This window comes from Hyalella azteca, unplaced genomic scaffold, assembly GCF_000764305.2.
Source record: "Hyalella azteca isolate HAZT.00-mixed unplaced genomic scaffold, Hazt_2.0.2 contig8765, whole genome shotgun sequence".
NCBI classification, from domain to species: domain Eukaryota; kingdom Metazoa; phylum Arthropoda; class Malacostraca; order Amphipoda; family Hyalellidae; genus Hyalella; species Hyalella azteca.
The window spans coordinates 55,240-71,573 of NW_025938850.1; the positions used below are offsets into that span (position 1 = coordinate 55,240).

The following is a 16,334-nucleotide window of genomic DNA, read 5'->3' on the forward strand; positions in this document are numbered from 1 at the left end:
CACATCAACACATCATCACATCAACACATCATCACATCAACACATCAACACATCACCACATCAACACATCACCACATCAACACATCATCACATCAACACATCATCACATCAACACATCAACACATCATCACATCATCACATCAACACATCATCACATCAACACATCATTGTTCTGCAGTGACACACTTTGCACGTAACGCTGATGCGTTCATTCTTGGTGGCAAAATAATAATATAAGTAATAAAAATAATATAAATAATAAAAATAATAACACAAATAATAAAAATAATATAAATAATAATATAATAATAATGACCTGACAAGAATTGCTTCCGTATTTGGACAACATTTCCCCATTTTATTGAGTGTCACCAACCTCGAGCATGACAGCGAGCTTGCCGGCGGCCAGCGGCATGAGCAGCGCCGTCAGCTGGCAGTACAGGGCGGGGGTGACGCGCATCAGACCCTGGGGGGGGTCTTATCATTGTTATCGGGGTCTTATTGTTGGGGTCTAGTCATGATAATTGTTATCGGGGTCTTATTGTTGGGGTCTTATCGTGATTATTGTTATCGGGGTCTTATCGTGATTATTGTTATCAGGGTCTTATCGTGATTATTGTTATCGGGGTCTTCTTGTTGGGGTCTAGTCATGATAATTGTTATCGGGGTCTTATTGTTGGGGTCTTATCGTGATTATTGTTATCGGGGTCTTATCGTAATTATTGTTATCAGGGTCTTATCGTGATTATTGTTATCGGGGTCTTATTGATGGGGTCTTATTGTGATTGTTATCGGGGTCTTATTGTTGGGGTCTTATCGTGATTATATGATTATTGTTATCGGGATCTTATTGTTGGGGTCTTATCGTGATCATTGTTATCAGGGTCTTATCGTGATTTGTTGGGGTCTTATCGTGATTATTGTTATCGGGATCTTATTGTTGGGGTCTTATCGTGATCATTGTTATCAGGGTCTTATCGTGATTTGTTGGGGTCGTATCGTGATTATTGTTATCAGGGTCTTCTTGTTGGGGTCTTATCGTGATTTGTTGGGGTCTTATCGTGATTATTGTTATCAGGGTCTTATCGTGATTTGTTGGGGTCTCATTGTGATTATTGTTATCAGGGTCTTATCGTGGTTATTGTTATCGTGGTCTTATTGTTGGGGTCTTATCGTGATTATTGTTATCGTGGTCTTATTGTTGGGGTCTTATCGTGATTATTGTTATCAGGGTCTTATCGTGATTTGTTGGGGTCTTATCGTGATTATTGTTATCAGGGTCTTATCGTGGTTATTGTTATCGTGGTCTTATTGTTGGGGTCTTATCGTGATTATTGTTATCGGGGTCTTATTGTGATTATTGTTATCGGGGTCTTATCGTGATTATTGTTATCGCGGGGTCTTATCGTGGTTATTGTTATCGGGGTTTTATCGTGATTATTGTTATCGCGGGGTCTTATTGTGATTATTGTTATCAGGGTCTTATCGTGATTAATGTTATCGGGGTCTTATTGTGATTATTGTTATCAGGGTCTTATCGTGATTTTTGTTATCGGGGTCTTATCGCGATTATTGTTATCGGGGTCTTATCGCGATTATTGTTATCGGGGCTTATCGCGATTATTGTTATCGGGGTCTTATCGTGATTATTGTTATCGGGGTCTAATCGTGATTATTATTATTGGGGTCTTATCGCGATTATTGTTATCGGGGTCTTATCGTGATTATTATTATTGGGGTCTTATCGCGATTATTGTTATCGGGGTCTTATCGTGATTATTATTATTGGGGTCTTATTGTTGGTGTCTTGTCATGATTATTGTTATCCTGATATACTTGAACAACGCTATTTATATCATTGCTATTTCAAAATATTGTTCAACATTGTTAACTAAAATGATCAAAATAGCAAACTCGCATAATAGATGTATTTCAACCAAATTGAGAGATATCTTCAATATATTCATATATTCAAGTTCTAGTATGATATATTTGCAACAACAATATAATAAGGAAGCTAGTGCAGTTAAAGTATCGAATTGATGAACAGAAATGAAGAATGAGATTAAATACATTTTTAAAATTAATGGAAGTCTCTATTAAAAGAAAGGCATGCAGAAAGTTAAATAATTTATTCATCTACATATTATTGATGATTAACTTGAAATCTAGCATGTATCAAGAGTGAAAAATAATAAAATATCAATTCAGAAGTGGAAAAAAAATAATAAAAGATCAATTCAAAAGTGGAAAATTATAATTACGGGTTCATGCATTATATAATTACCTTCCAACCACAAGACAAGACATCAAAAAACCAAACAATGCATGCATGAGATGTGAAATCAATACACAGATCTAGGCAAACAAACAAGTACACAAAATTTATCAAGTTACATAAAACTACAGAAAACTTGACCTGATGCTAAGCTATCAGAATACTGGCCTGGGGCTGTACGGTCCGAAACCTATATAATGACTACCTATATTATACTAATAAGTAATAAACCAACACTAACGTGTATACTATACTAATAAACCTATACTAATGTACATACTATAATACTTATAAACCTTTACTAATGACTATACTATACTAATAAACCTAAACTAATGTATATACTATACTAGCAAACCTATACTAATGTATCTACTATACTTATAAACCTATACTAATGACTATACTATGCTATTAAACCTATAATAATGACTATACCATACTAATAAACCTAAACTAATGTATATACTATACTAATAAACCTATAATAATGACTATACTATACTAATAAACCAAAACTAATGTATATACTATACTAATAAACCTAAACTAATGTATATACTATACTAATAAACCTAAACTAATGTATATACTATACTAATAAACCTGTACTAATGACTATACTATGCTATTAAACCTATAATAATGACTATACCATACTAATAAACGTACACTAATGTATATACTATACTAATAAACCTAAACTAATGTATATACTATACTAATAAACCTACACAAATGTATATACTATACTAATAAACCTATAGTGTGGCATTCGCGCTGCCCTATATATGCACTTCCAATGCAAGAGCTCACTAACTAGTTGATGTTTTAGATGAACTTTGCCTTATTTTAAGCACGGAAATAACAAGAATAATCAAGAGGCTGCATGAAATATTCGCGTGTGGCCACCTTCACATGCAATGAAGCCTCAATTTCTTGGTTTAGTTGAACCCAAAGCTTGTTGAACCCAAATGACCAAGCACGCAGATTCAAGCTTACTTTTAAAGAATATTGACCTTATTGAACCCAGGTTGGCTCAGCCTGTCTGTTACGATGCCTTCAAGGAAGTGAGTAACATACTATAGCATCTACGTTCTTGTTTGTGTGAATGCAACAATAGATAATGTACCTCCCACCGATAGCAAGATAAAACAGTGGTCCATAAAATGTTTATACGATAATCCCAAGGTAGTTCTAACTCTTAACTAGCGCCAGAGTTGAGGCTAGTCCACAACTAGTGCCAGAGTCGAGGCTAGTCCGAGGCCAAAGTGCATCGCTATAGGCTAAAGTCTCATAAATTCAATGAGTGTAGAAAGACCACAACAACCAACGCTGCACAAGACGGAAAGAATTTCTGACGTATAAATTCAGCATCAATTTTCATGCCATGCATTAATTTTACCATAGACTTCAAGCAAAGAGAATAATAGAGGTATTATTTTGATTTCGCTGCAAAAACGGGTGTAATTTTCTCGGATGCTAGGAAAACGGTGCAAGATGGATGTATAATTTAAATATAAACTTCTAACAAGGCATTCAAAAGATGTAGACTTCACCTAACAAAAGGGTAATACATCTTTCCTAGTTTCTGTCAAATCTGAGTTTAAAAAAATCACAGTTTCTGATGAAAAGCCGCCCTAAAAAGACGCTGAAATTTACTTTAATTCACACTATAAAGAGCGTTAGTAGAAATGAGCGAAATAATAAGTACAACGACTTGCCTTCTCATCGCCCAGAGCGGAGTCGTATCCTCCGGACACAAGAACCAGGTCTGGACAGAACTAGAACCATGGCGCTATCATTAATATCGTCTAGAACCATGGCGCTATCATTAATATCGTCTAGAACCATGGCGCTATCATTAATATCGTCTAGAACCATGGCGCTATCGTTAATATCATCTAGAACCATGGCGCTGGCAGTAATATCATCTAGAACCATGACGCTGGCAGTAATATCATCTAGAACCATGACGCTATCATTAACATCATCTAGAACCATGGCGCTATCAGTAATAAATGAATAAAGAATGAATAAAGATTTAAAAGCGACGATGTAGACCGGCTCCAGCTGCTAGAAATAAAAGTCTTAACCCTGGAAGGATAAAGAATTAAACTGGAAGGATAAAACTCCACAATATCGCTAAGCATCCATGTTTCAGCCAACTACTAACGAAACTTCAAACACACACAAAGAACTACCTGTCAACATGACCACAATCAATAAACCAACAAAGTCTTCAACCTTTGGTTATCGCACTTTATAATAACCGTTACCGAATCCGTAGCCGTAACTGTAGCCGTAACTGTAAACGTAGCCGTAACTGCAAATGTAACCGTAAACGTAGCTGTAACTGTAGCCATAACCATAAACATAGCCGTTATCGTAGCCTTAACCGTAAACTGCCATAACCGTATTGAGGTCATCAATATCAATAATGTTATCAATATCAATAAATGTTATCAATATCAATAATGTTATCAATATCAATAATGTTATCAATATCAATAAATGTTATCAATATCAATAATGGCGTCAATATCAATAACATTCAAGTATATACTAGTATACTGAAGTACTAGCATAAACAGGTACTAGAATAAACAGGTACTAGCATAAACAGGTACTAGAATAAACAGGTACTAGCATAAACAGGTACTAGAATAAACAGGTACTAGCATAAACAGGTACTAGTATAAACAGGCACTAGTATAAACATGTACTAGTATAAACAGGCACTATACGTAGTATAAACAGGTACTAGTATGTACATCATTCAATGCACTAACAAACTGCCTTAACGACTTAAAGTCTCAAGTCTACAGCATAAAACTATCACTATCAACAACCTATACCAATTATTACAAGCAAACCGGAATTTGCAACAAACAAGAATTTGCAACAACAGAGCAAAGGCACCAAATTTCCGCAATTTTTTCGAGGTTTTCTTTGTTTTCAACTTGATGACAAACTTGCGGTTTAAGCGACCAAATGATGTAAGTGCCACCACAAGCAACCATCAGCAGGTATTAGCGTACTACCACAAGCCAGTAGTGCAAACTCTTGACTTCCATTATGAAGTTAAGAGTTCACATTAAAAAGCAACTTAGAGTTTCCATTTGAAGTCAACAGTTCCCATTAAGAAGCAACTAAAGTTTTCAATTAAGAGTGAAGAGTTTCAAATAAGAAGATAAGAGTTTCCACCAAGAAGTATAAGTTTCTACCAAGAAGTATAAAGTTTCCACCAAGAAAAGTTTCTACCAAGAAAAGTTACACGGAAGAACGCACCTCAAAGCAGCCTAGCGCAGCGTCGTATCCTGCCGACACCAGCACCAAGTCAGGACAAAACTGCAACACAAGCCCGACACAAACACATGTCTTATCAATGTTGCTGAGACGGCACAATGTTATTAAGTGGTGTGTACAGTCCGCTAATCCGCTAACCGATAATTAGCGAAGCTGTTAGGGAAGGTGGTGTGAGTCAACATTAGTAATAATGCACTCCTGGTTCAGAATTTTCTTTTGACATGACAAAGTCACGGTCAAAAAATTAGTTCCACGCTTAAAAAATTTAGCTTCAGGGATTCCGTAAGAAAATCTACGAGAGAACCATGCCATTTAATTAGAATTTTTCAATCGATCATTTTTCAGCTAAAACTGTATTAAAAATTCAGATTTAAGACTTTCGTCATGTCGAAAATTGTCATCAGTTTCCCTGGACAGGCAAGACAATGTGAAGAACGGTGCGTGAATTATATATTAGCCAAGTTATTTATTAATATAAAGACACAACAATAAATATAAACATTATTAATATATTATATATACATTTATATTATTATTAGATGGCAGGATTTACTTGTTTACACACGTGCGATTGATGACCAGAGAATTCGTCGGTTTATATTTCAAATTTCAATGTTTAATGCTTCTTCTAACTTGAAAATGAATGTTTGTTGCATTCGAAACGTCGTTAATAAAGAAAAACTACTTCCTGAAACTTGACTTTTTTATCTACCGTCATCTGAAGAAAAGTTCCACTCCCTCATAATATAAACCAACGAATTCTCTGGTCACCAATCGCACGTGTGTAAACATTTATATTAATATATTATACATATATAATATTATTTTAATATAATTATATTAATATTAAAATATATTTATAATTATATTATATATTAATATAAATATATGAATATGTATTATATATATATATATAAAATTATTTTAATATTATATTAATATTAAAATATTAATTTAAAGACAGCTCGACTGGATGAAGATGCAGCAACTGCCAGAGGGCGACTCAGTCACACACATTGCCCAAATTTTACAAAAGTATTCAAAAAAATATTCAATAATACAGAAATTTTCAATAAAAAATTTAAATCACATAAAAAATATTTTAAAAAATATTAAAATCAGACAAAACATTCAATAATACTGAAAGTTTCCATAAAAAATTGAATTTACACAAAAAATATTCCAAAAAATATTAAAGTCAGACAAAAATATTCAATAATACTGAAGTTTCTGTTGAAAAAATCAATTCACAAACAAAATTCAAAAAATATTAAAATATTCATGGCAATATGACAGCATTGCTAACTGAAAACATGCATCATCTTCAAAAATTGTAATGCAAATGGCACAGAAAAATGTTTGCATTAGTTTGCAAATAAATAATTAAATAAATGATTAAATAAATAAATGAATAAATAAATGTTTGCATTGTTTGAAAAAAATGAACATAGAATGCTGAGTTGAGTATATGAAACGCAGCACAAGTGAGTGAATTGGGCTCAAACATTGCTAAATTATTTGTATATATCAATTATATTATTGTATATCATTAGAACAGAATGACTATTACACATGATTACTTTGGCTTAATACTTGGTTATTAAAATAATGTTCATTAACAAGTAATAATATGAGGTATAGTTACTTGAACAATATTACTGTATGAATAGGCGACATAAGTCACCTCATAAGCCATAGGGAGCAACAGCTGCGTCCATATGTCACCTCATAAGCCATAGGCAGCAACAGCCGCGTCCATATGTCACCTCATAAGCCATAGGGAGCAACAGCTGCGTCCATATGTCACCTCATAAGCCATAGGGAGCAACAGCTGCGTCCATATGTCACCTCATAAGCCATAGGGAGCAACAGCTGCGTCCATATGTCACCTCATAAGCCATAGGCAGCAACAGCTGCGCCCATATGTCACCTCATAAGCCATAGGGAGCAACAGCTGCGTCCATATGCTGAGGTATTCCTCGTTGCCGAGCCCCGTGGCGTTCAGAGGGACATTGCAGTTGTATCCCTCAGCACCGGCGCCCCCAGTGTAGTCGTAGTCGCTCTCCCTCAGCTCTGGCCAGTAGGAACCGTACTCGTAGCGGTGCACGGAGAAGTACAGCACTCTGCAAGTACAGCAGAGTTTAACGTCCTATCAAAGGATCTAAGAGAGGGGGAGTTCACCCTGGAGACCTTCAAGAGACGACTGTCGTGGCCTGGGACTGCTACGTCCCAAACAAATACTAAGGAAATCAAGCAGCACTCTGCAAGTACAGCACTCTGCAGGGACAACATTTTGCAGGAGGTACAGGATGTAAGAGCATGTAACATGTAGCGCTTCCTAAAATACTAATTCATTATTAATTTGTTCATAAATCAGAACATCTGCTGCGTGGCCTGTCCGTGGTGCAGGACACTACAGCCTACCTAGAGTCATCATAGAACATCTGCTGCGTGGTGCAGGACACTACAGCCTACCTAGAGTCATCATAGAACATCTGCTGCGTGGTGCAGGACACTACAGCCTACCTAGAGTCATCATAGAACATCTGCTGCGTGGCCTGTCCGTGGTGCAGGACACTACAGCCTACCTAGAGTCATCATAGAACATCTGCTGCGTGGCCTGTCCGTGGTGCACGTCCCAGTCTACGATGAGTATCCTCCTGACGGCGAGGTTGTCGAGGGCGTGGCGGGCGGCGAGGGCAACGTTGTTGTAGTAGCAGTAGCCGCAGGGCGCGTCCCGCATGGCGTGGTGCCCGGGGGGTCTGCACGGTCCGGTATAACAAATGAGTAAAATACAAAATTGATACACAAAAAATACAAGCAGAACTATTTATAAGAAGAAAACGGTCCGGTATTACACATGAAAAAAATGTGGAATTGATACACAAAAAATACATGCAGAACTATTTATAAGAAGGATATATTTAAATGGTCTGTTATTACACATGAATAAAGTACGGAATTGATACACAGAAAAATAAATGCAGAACTATTTATAAGAAAGAAACTATCCAGTATTACACATGAATAAAATATGGAATTGATAGTACACAAAAAATACATGCAGAACTATATACAAGAATGATACATAAAAGATATATGTTAAATATTAGGTTCCTTTGAAAATATTGTCCGTCTGGTGCGTGCGTATCATGCGCAGCAGAACCATAGTCGATTTTAGTTTATGGATAGGAATCACTTGGATGCTGGCTCTCGAATTACCTGGTCAAGGGAAATATTTGGTACGTGTGTCGAAATAAATGATATGTTTATAGTCGAAATAAAATATTTTACTGAGCTTAATTATCACATTTGCAATACTAGTTTATCCTAATTTTACCCGTTTGTTTCTAAAATTGATTTAAATATGAATGTAATAAGAAGTCGCGTTTTCAAAATCCTTTGTAACTACGAAATATTCTACAATATATAAGTATACTAAGAAGGATATACCGTATATATGGTACCGGTACGGATATATATTAGAAGTACAGAGCATGAGCTTCGAAAATGGACTGCAAAAGTATAAACTGGACAGGAGTAGAATGGTGTAGAGGAAAGCCCCTGGCAAAGTCCCCAGCAAAGCCCCCAGCAAAGCCCCCAGCAAAGCCCCTGGCAAAGTCCCCAGCAAAGCCCCCAACAAAGCCCCCAGCAAAGTCCCCAGCAAAGCCCCTGGCAAAGTCCCCAGCAAAGCCCCTGGCAAAGTCCCCAGCAAAGTCCCCAGCAAAGCCCCCAGCAAAGTCCCCAGCAAAGCCCCCAGCAAAGCCCCCAGCAAAGCCCCCATCCCCCCAACAAAGTCCCCATCACAGCCCCCAGCTAAGTCCCCATCAGTGCACCTGACGATGGCCATGCCGTTATGGACGGCGCCCTGCACCACGGCCGTCACGAGGTCCACGCAGCCGCCTGCCGCCAGGGCCGCCGCCGCACTCGTCTTCTGCAACACCGCGATAACGATAAGATATTCGGTGATAAGACTAGAGATTCATAGATAAGAACAAGACATTTATAGATAACGTCTGGACATAACTAGATAAGGATAAGGCATTCATAGATAAGGAGAAGATATTCGGTGGTAAGGATAAGACATGCAGTGATAAGATATTTAGTGATAACGATAAGATATGCGGTGATAAGGATAAGATATGCGGTGATAACGATAAGATATGCGGTGATAACGATAAGATATTCAGTGATAAGGATAAGATATTCAGTGATAAGGATAAGATATGCAGTGATAAGGATAAGATATTCAGTGATAAGGATAGGACATTTAGTGATAAGGATAAAATATTCAGTGATAAGGACTAGACATTCACTGATAAGAACTAAACATTCATCTTACTCAGACATCATTTGAGAAATTTCAAATATTATATGTATGTCTTAGCAAGCCATAGCAACTTTACACGTGAATGGTTAGTAAATAATGGCTACAGGTGTTGCAGTTATTAAATCAGAAGTCTCGTGTAGCAGTTGCTTTAGTAAACTTTGTTGTGGCAAACCACAACAAAGTTTACCAACAAAAAATATTAATTATAAAAAGGAGGCAATACTTTCAACACCACGTATACTGCACTCTTATTTATTTTACAGCCAATACACAGACAGACTAAATATATAAAGATTATCTACACCTTATAAAGATTATCTACACCTTATAAAGATTATCTACACCTTATAAAGATTATCTACACCTTATAAAGATTATCTACACCTTATTAAGATTATTGCAACTAAGCTAAAACATCATTTGTTGACTTGGGTATCCAACAGCAGCAGACATACAATTGCTGGTAACTCATCAGTTATTTAGCTTCAAATTAATTAATATTAATAGTTATTAGTAGTAACTATTAAAAGTTATTAATCAAATTAATAACTAGTAATATCAATACCTACGTATATTAGTTAGTCTCACCATGCATAAGCAAATGACACAGCTTTAAAAATCATGTAAACTAATTTTATGCCAAAGAAGACTATTACAAAAGCATATAAGGATTTACAGGGTGTAAATAAATGGAGTTGTACATGGAGCTGATCTCCTCCAGCTTCTCCAGGTCAGTTTCTCCAGCCGTGCTCTCCACCAGATCGTGCAGAGCTTGCGAGTGCAGAGCGAGGATCTCTTCCCTGCGTGCAGATCTCGCGGGGATCCTCAAACACCGATCCAGCAGCCCGAGCTCTTCACATCTACGAAAACATAATTATTCATTGCTGAATTTCAGAAATTTTTAGTTGTGAGATAAATATATTTATTTATATTTTTATAGTTTATAAATATATTTATATAGTTCCAAACACCGATCCAGCAGCCCGAGCTCTTCACATCTACGAAAATACATAAAATTATTCATTGTTGAATTCCTGAACAAAATTTTTAGCATGTGGTACTGCAAACATTTGGGATAAAAATATAATTTGAAATGCTTATGGGTTTTTCTGCTTTTAAATTGAAATTGTTTATATTCAATAATATTAAATTGTACACATGAAATTATAACATTTTTTTTAGCAGTGGTACTGCAAACATTTGAGGTAAAAAATATAATTTGAATGGTTATGTATTTTTTCTGGTTTTGAATGGAAATTGTTTATATTCAAGACTACCGTATTAAAATTGTACACATGAAACTATAACTTCTTTCAATAACATTTATATCACGTATATGCTCAAAATATCTTTAATTCGAATTCCAGAAAGTATTAAGCTTTTAATGATGGAGATTGAGGACTCAAAATTGAACTTATACAAGGAATGTTTCCTCTGCCATGGCTGCAGATTTTATTCGCTTCAAAACAAACTGTTGTTACTTGTGCACGCTTTACTGCGAGATATTCTAGACCAGCTGCAGCTGCAGCCACCTGCTAATAACACAGGTGTACCAGCATCAGCTGCAATCACCTGCTAATAACACAAGTGTACCAGCATCAGCTGCAATCACCTGCTAATAACACAGGTGTACCAGCATCAGCTGCAATCACCTGCTAATAACACAGGTGTACCAGCATCAGCTGCAATCACCTGCTAATAACACAGGTGTATCGCTCAGGACACTCGGGGTACTCAGGGTCCCAGAGACACCGCGGCTCTGCCATCGCCAGGTCGTACACCACGCCCGTCTGCCCGCGCTGCTTCCCCAGATATTTCACGCACTGCACGTCAACAAATGCATTGTAATTGAGAACATCAATCAAATATACTTATAGGAAGTTGAAATAGATAAATCGAAGTTGAATTAATGATAAACTATTATTTATTTTGAAATTTATGGATAAGACACATGAACAAATGCATTTCAATGGAGAAGATCAGTCAAATATGAACATATAAGAAAGTTAACACGTTGACTACGATTGCTTCATCTTGTACTATTATTTCATTTTCTTGTACTGTTTTTAAGCAGGGTTGCCAGGCGGACCTTTTTTCCGACAAATTCCATGATTTTGCTTTTCTTAATTGCATTGGCCAGCAAGTAAAATTTTTGATTGGGGTACTTCCTAATTAAATTTTAAACGTTGCAAAAAGAAAATATATGTAATTTTTATAGCAAAACCTACAAACAAACTAGTATATATTGAGTTGTCGGCCTTTTTTGGCCTTTTTTGTTCTCAAAGTTGGCTGATTTTAGGCAACCTTAATTATGTACCACTACCTCCTGGAGAAATACATTTCATGGTACCGTAAAATGGGGTAACTTAGACCGGCGGGGTAACTTAGACCACTTTTCGTTTTTTTAACAAAAACCCCCACAACTCAAAAACTATTTGACATAGAAAAATTTTGTCAATGGGCATTAAAGGCCTAATACTGAGGCCAAATAACAGAATAGAAAGATTTGAAAAGTTTGCATATCTAATAGGTTGAAAAATTAAAAATGTGACCCATGAAAAAAAGCTATTATTTAAAGCTTGTCAGAGTACCCCCTCCAATTTTTTTATTTTTTGGTTAAATAACTCCAGGTTTTGATGCATTGTAGTAGAACTCTTCTAGTTACATATGCAAATGACAAATTTTAGGAAAGTGTCATAGTTTGCAAATGGGGGGCATTTTGCATGTTTCAATTCAAGTTTAATTTAGCTAGTAAAAAAATGGCATCATTTATAAAAAAAAGTGGTCTAAGTTACCCCATTTTACGGTACGCATATGTACCACTTCGGAGTCAACGTGTTAAAATACATAAATCTAAGTTTAAATTTATTAGAAACTATTCTTTATTTTGAAATTCATAGAGAACAAATGCATTTCAATGGAGAAGACCAATCAAAGAAATACATATAGGAAGGTAAAATTCATAAATCAAAGTGAAAATTTATGATACACTATTATTTATTTTGAAATTCATAGAGAAGACACATGAACGGAGAAGATCAATTGAATACACACGTATAGGAAGTTAAAATTCATAAATCAAAGTTAAAAATTTATTATAAACTATTAATAATTTCAAAATTCAGAGAGAAGAAAAAATTGGGCACATAAAATTTTTGAAACGTGAGATTTTCAAAGCAAAAACATACAAGTAGTAGAATTTGAACTTCTATAACATAACTAGACAATCGATATTAACATAATAGAGAAGAGTGATATTCAGATACGAATAAAGAATAGTAGATGATATTAAAATTATCTATGATATTAAACATGGAAGATAAATTGAAATGTACACAATAAAGTTTTTTCAAATATATGCATTATACGTACATAGGTTTTGAGTTCACAGTTTTTGTGCATGATTACTGTAACACAGACAATTACTGTAACACAGACAATTACTGTAACAATGTTGAATCGTTTTTGAGTTTTGGGGGTTTTTGTTAAAAAAACGAAAAGTGGTCAAAGTTACCCCGCCGGTCAAAGTAACCCCATTTTACGGTATATTATATATTTACAATTAAAAAATTTATAGAACTACAATAGAATATTATATTATAACTATATTTAAAATTAAAAAATTTATATAATATTAAAAAATATTAATTAGAATCTGTTTAAAAGTAATACAGTTCACACCTCATCCATGGGATCAATAAGTTTAGTGTCCTCATGTACGTCTCTGCTGCCGGGGAGAGACATCTGAGTCTTGAACTTGGCCCGCAGCTCCTCGACTGATATTCGGGACTCTACCTTCGGACGTCCACCTGCTGTACAAATAAGACATATGTACCTGTAAAACCTGTCATTAAAGCATCCTTAGCAGTACAAATAAGACTTATTAACCTGTAAAACCTGTCATTAAAGCATCCTTAGCAGTACAAATAAGACTTATTAACCTGTAAAACCTGTCATTAAATAATGACTGATTATCTAAACTAGAATCAGAGAGACACTATCAGTGTGACGCATTATAATTAAAAATGAGCGCACCTGCAGTACAAATAAGACTTATTAACCTATAAAACCTGTAAATAAAATATCCTTAGTTGCCACCTACCCTCTGCAAATGATTTCAAAATTTCATCTACCCATACAGTCAAAACAAAAGTAATTTTAGCATTTGGACGTCCACCTGCAATACAGATAAGAAAAATTAACCTTTAAAACCTGTAATTAAAGAATCCTTAGTTGCAGCCTACCCTCTGCAAATGAACGAATTCAAAATGTTATCTACCCATACAGTCAAAACAAAAGTATTTATTTATTTACATAGAAACCCAATTTTTTTACATTTTAGTAACTTGATTTTGTAAAGTACAGCCCATGCATTAGGAAGAAATAACTGGTCAATCACCATTTCAAGCACAATCACAAACAGATGAATTTCTACAAGTATTATATCAGTAGTACTGGTATAGGAATTGAAGTACTGTAGTACCATAGTAGTATATGAATTTTCAAGTAGTATATGAATTTTCAAGTAGTATATAACAACAAAATCTATTCGACATATGAAAATATAAATATTTGTCTTATTATTGAATTTTTGACAAAAGTTTGTAGCCAGATGAGTCAAAATAGCTCTCAAGTGAAATACCTGCTAGGTAAATAAAATGTGAGATAAATCTAGAAGACATTGAAAACTGAGCAGAATGGAAAATTATGAATGTTTACTAGGATCTCATAATAATTTATAAATATACTGTATATGCTCGTATTTTGATAGGATTGGAATTTTTATGGTGTAGTGAATTACTGTAGCTTTATAAAAAATTTATATATTACTAGAACTGAAGCTTGATTGGATGGCATGTTCAATTCACAGCTTCAACAGAGGATATTAGACAGGCTGGTAAATCTAGAATAACTTCTTATTAAATGCCCTTCTTAAATGCAGGGACTGCTGTCTATGAAACAATTGACCACAATACTAACACAGCATCAAACTTAATCCTTCAAATAAAATACCTAACAGTTAGAAATATACTTGTCAGTGTTACAAGGGTTCAGACAAATTTAAACTCAGTTCACATCTTATTAGAGTATTCTGGTTCTGGCTTAATTTTGACTACAAAAATTTACATTAAACAGTGTAACTTTTATTGCAGTGGTTATCATAAAATTCTAGAATGAAATGGAATTATGCAACAATAAAAAATATGTGATCTAATATAAATGGAACTAGGTACTATGAATGGAGCCAGTTGCCTACTACCGGTATGCCTTCATTGATTTTGAATGCCTTCATTGAACATTCAATTTGCACTGTGCACCCATGAAATTTAATATGCAAGTGCCATATATAAAATTTTAACTACATAAATATTATAGGTATTTAATGAACCTAAAACATGTAAGATAAATTACCGTATGATGCAACTTAAATATTTATTATAAAATCTGAATAAAATACAAATTTACCATCTCACGTTGACAATACAAGAAAACGGACAATACAAAATAAAGCAAAATATATCCAATACCGGTACCCCACTAGAATCCAACCTTTTTGAAGAGATCCTTTCACTTGAGCATCTAAAAGGTTTGGTGCTGACATTTTCTTCCTTGACCTATCACTCTTCTTACCATGTTGCGGCAACTTGTCACCTTCCATCTTAACTTAACTTCAAACCTGGAAAAAATATTGAAACTGTGACATGATTTTTATTAATGAATTAATACTTAATATCATTACCGTGATTTCATGACATCCAATACAATTAAAAAAATGACAAAAGGGCCAACAAACAATATACTATACCGGTATGTATTATCATTGCTACTTTGTGCATGCTAGAGACTAAATGTACCTATACAGGAAGAGGAAAACAAAAATGAAGTTAATAAATAGTTTCATCATACACCTTTTATAGAGAAGATCTGCCAGTCCTCTCAACACTTGCCTCCTTCCCTCACAATGCAGTGGATACAAATGGATGTCTGAGTAATCTAGATAAGCTCTCAGCTATCCATATTGAGACAGTAAAACTGTAATTCTTACCCTCTATTATCTACCAGCAATGCCACTACATAGAGTTGTGTTTAGCACACTATGTAGTGTTATGTTTAGCACACTCACTTGTGTTATGTTTAACACTTGTGTTAGTGTTGTGTTTAGCATTTGTATAGCAAAGTCATAGACTCCCAACCTTCAATAGAAATGATCTAGTTAATAAACAAATGTGAACTGAAAAACATCTTTCTGGTCTGCTCAAAAAATCTTCCAATTATTATGTGGCAAACAAACTCTACAAATCATAGTTCTGCCCAGTATTATAGGTATGGTTTTTGGTGACCTGCAGCAGGGCAGGATTGGAATTTTTCTATTTGTTTCTGAAATCTCGTGGCTTCAACATGACGAATTTTCAATAC

The 16,334-nt window shown here is 35.0% G+C and overlaps 1 protein-coding gene across 1 annotated transcript in view; it reads right to left on the bottom strand.

The window, feature by feature from the left end:
* LOC108675575 (histone deacetylase 6) overlaps positions 1-16,079 on the bottom strand; it is a 50,471-nt gene extending 34,392 nt beyond the window's left edge. Inside the window, exons 1-11 of the mRNA XM_047881734.1 lie at positions 16,042-16,079; positions 15,468-15,594; positions 13,599-13,729; positions 11,610-11,740; positions 10,594-10,777; positions 9,424-9,521; positions 8,176-8,349; positions 7,518-7,710; positions 5,570-5,629; positions 4,003-4,062; positions 377-466 (exon numbers count right to left, since the gene is read on the bottom strand). Coding sequence (XP_047737690.1) covers positions 377-466; positions 4,003-4,062; positions 5,570-5,629; positions 7,518-7,710; positions 8,176-8,349; positions 9,424-9,521; positions 10,594-10,777; positions 11,610-11,740; positions 13,599-13,729; positions 15,468-15,576 — 1,230 coding nt within the window. The 5' untranslated portion in view covers positions 15,577-15,594; positions 16,042-16,079. The remainder of the gene's footprint in view (positions 1-376; positions 467-4,002; positions 4,063-5,569; positions 5,630-7,517; positions 7,711-8,175; positions 8,350-9,423; positions 9,522-10,593; positions 10,778-11,609; positions 11,741-13,598; positions 13,730-15,467; positions 15,595-16,041) is intronic.
* Positions 16,080-16,334: the final 255 nt, after the last annotated feature.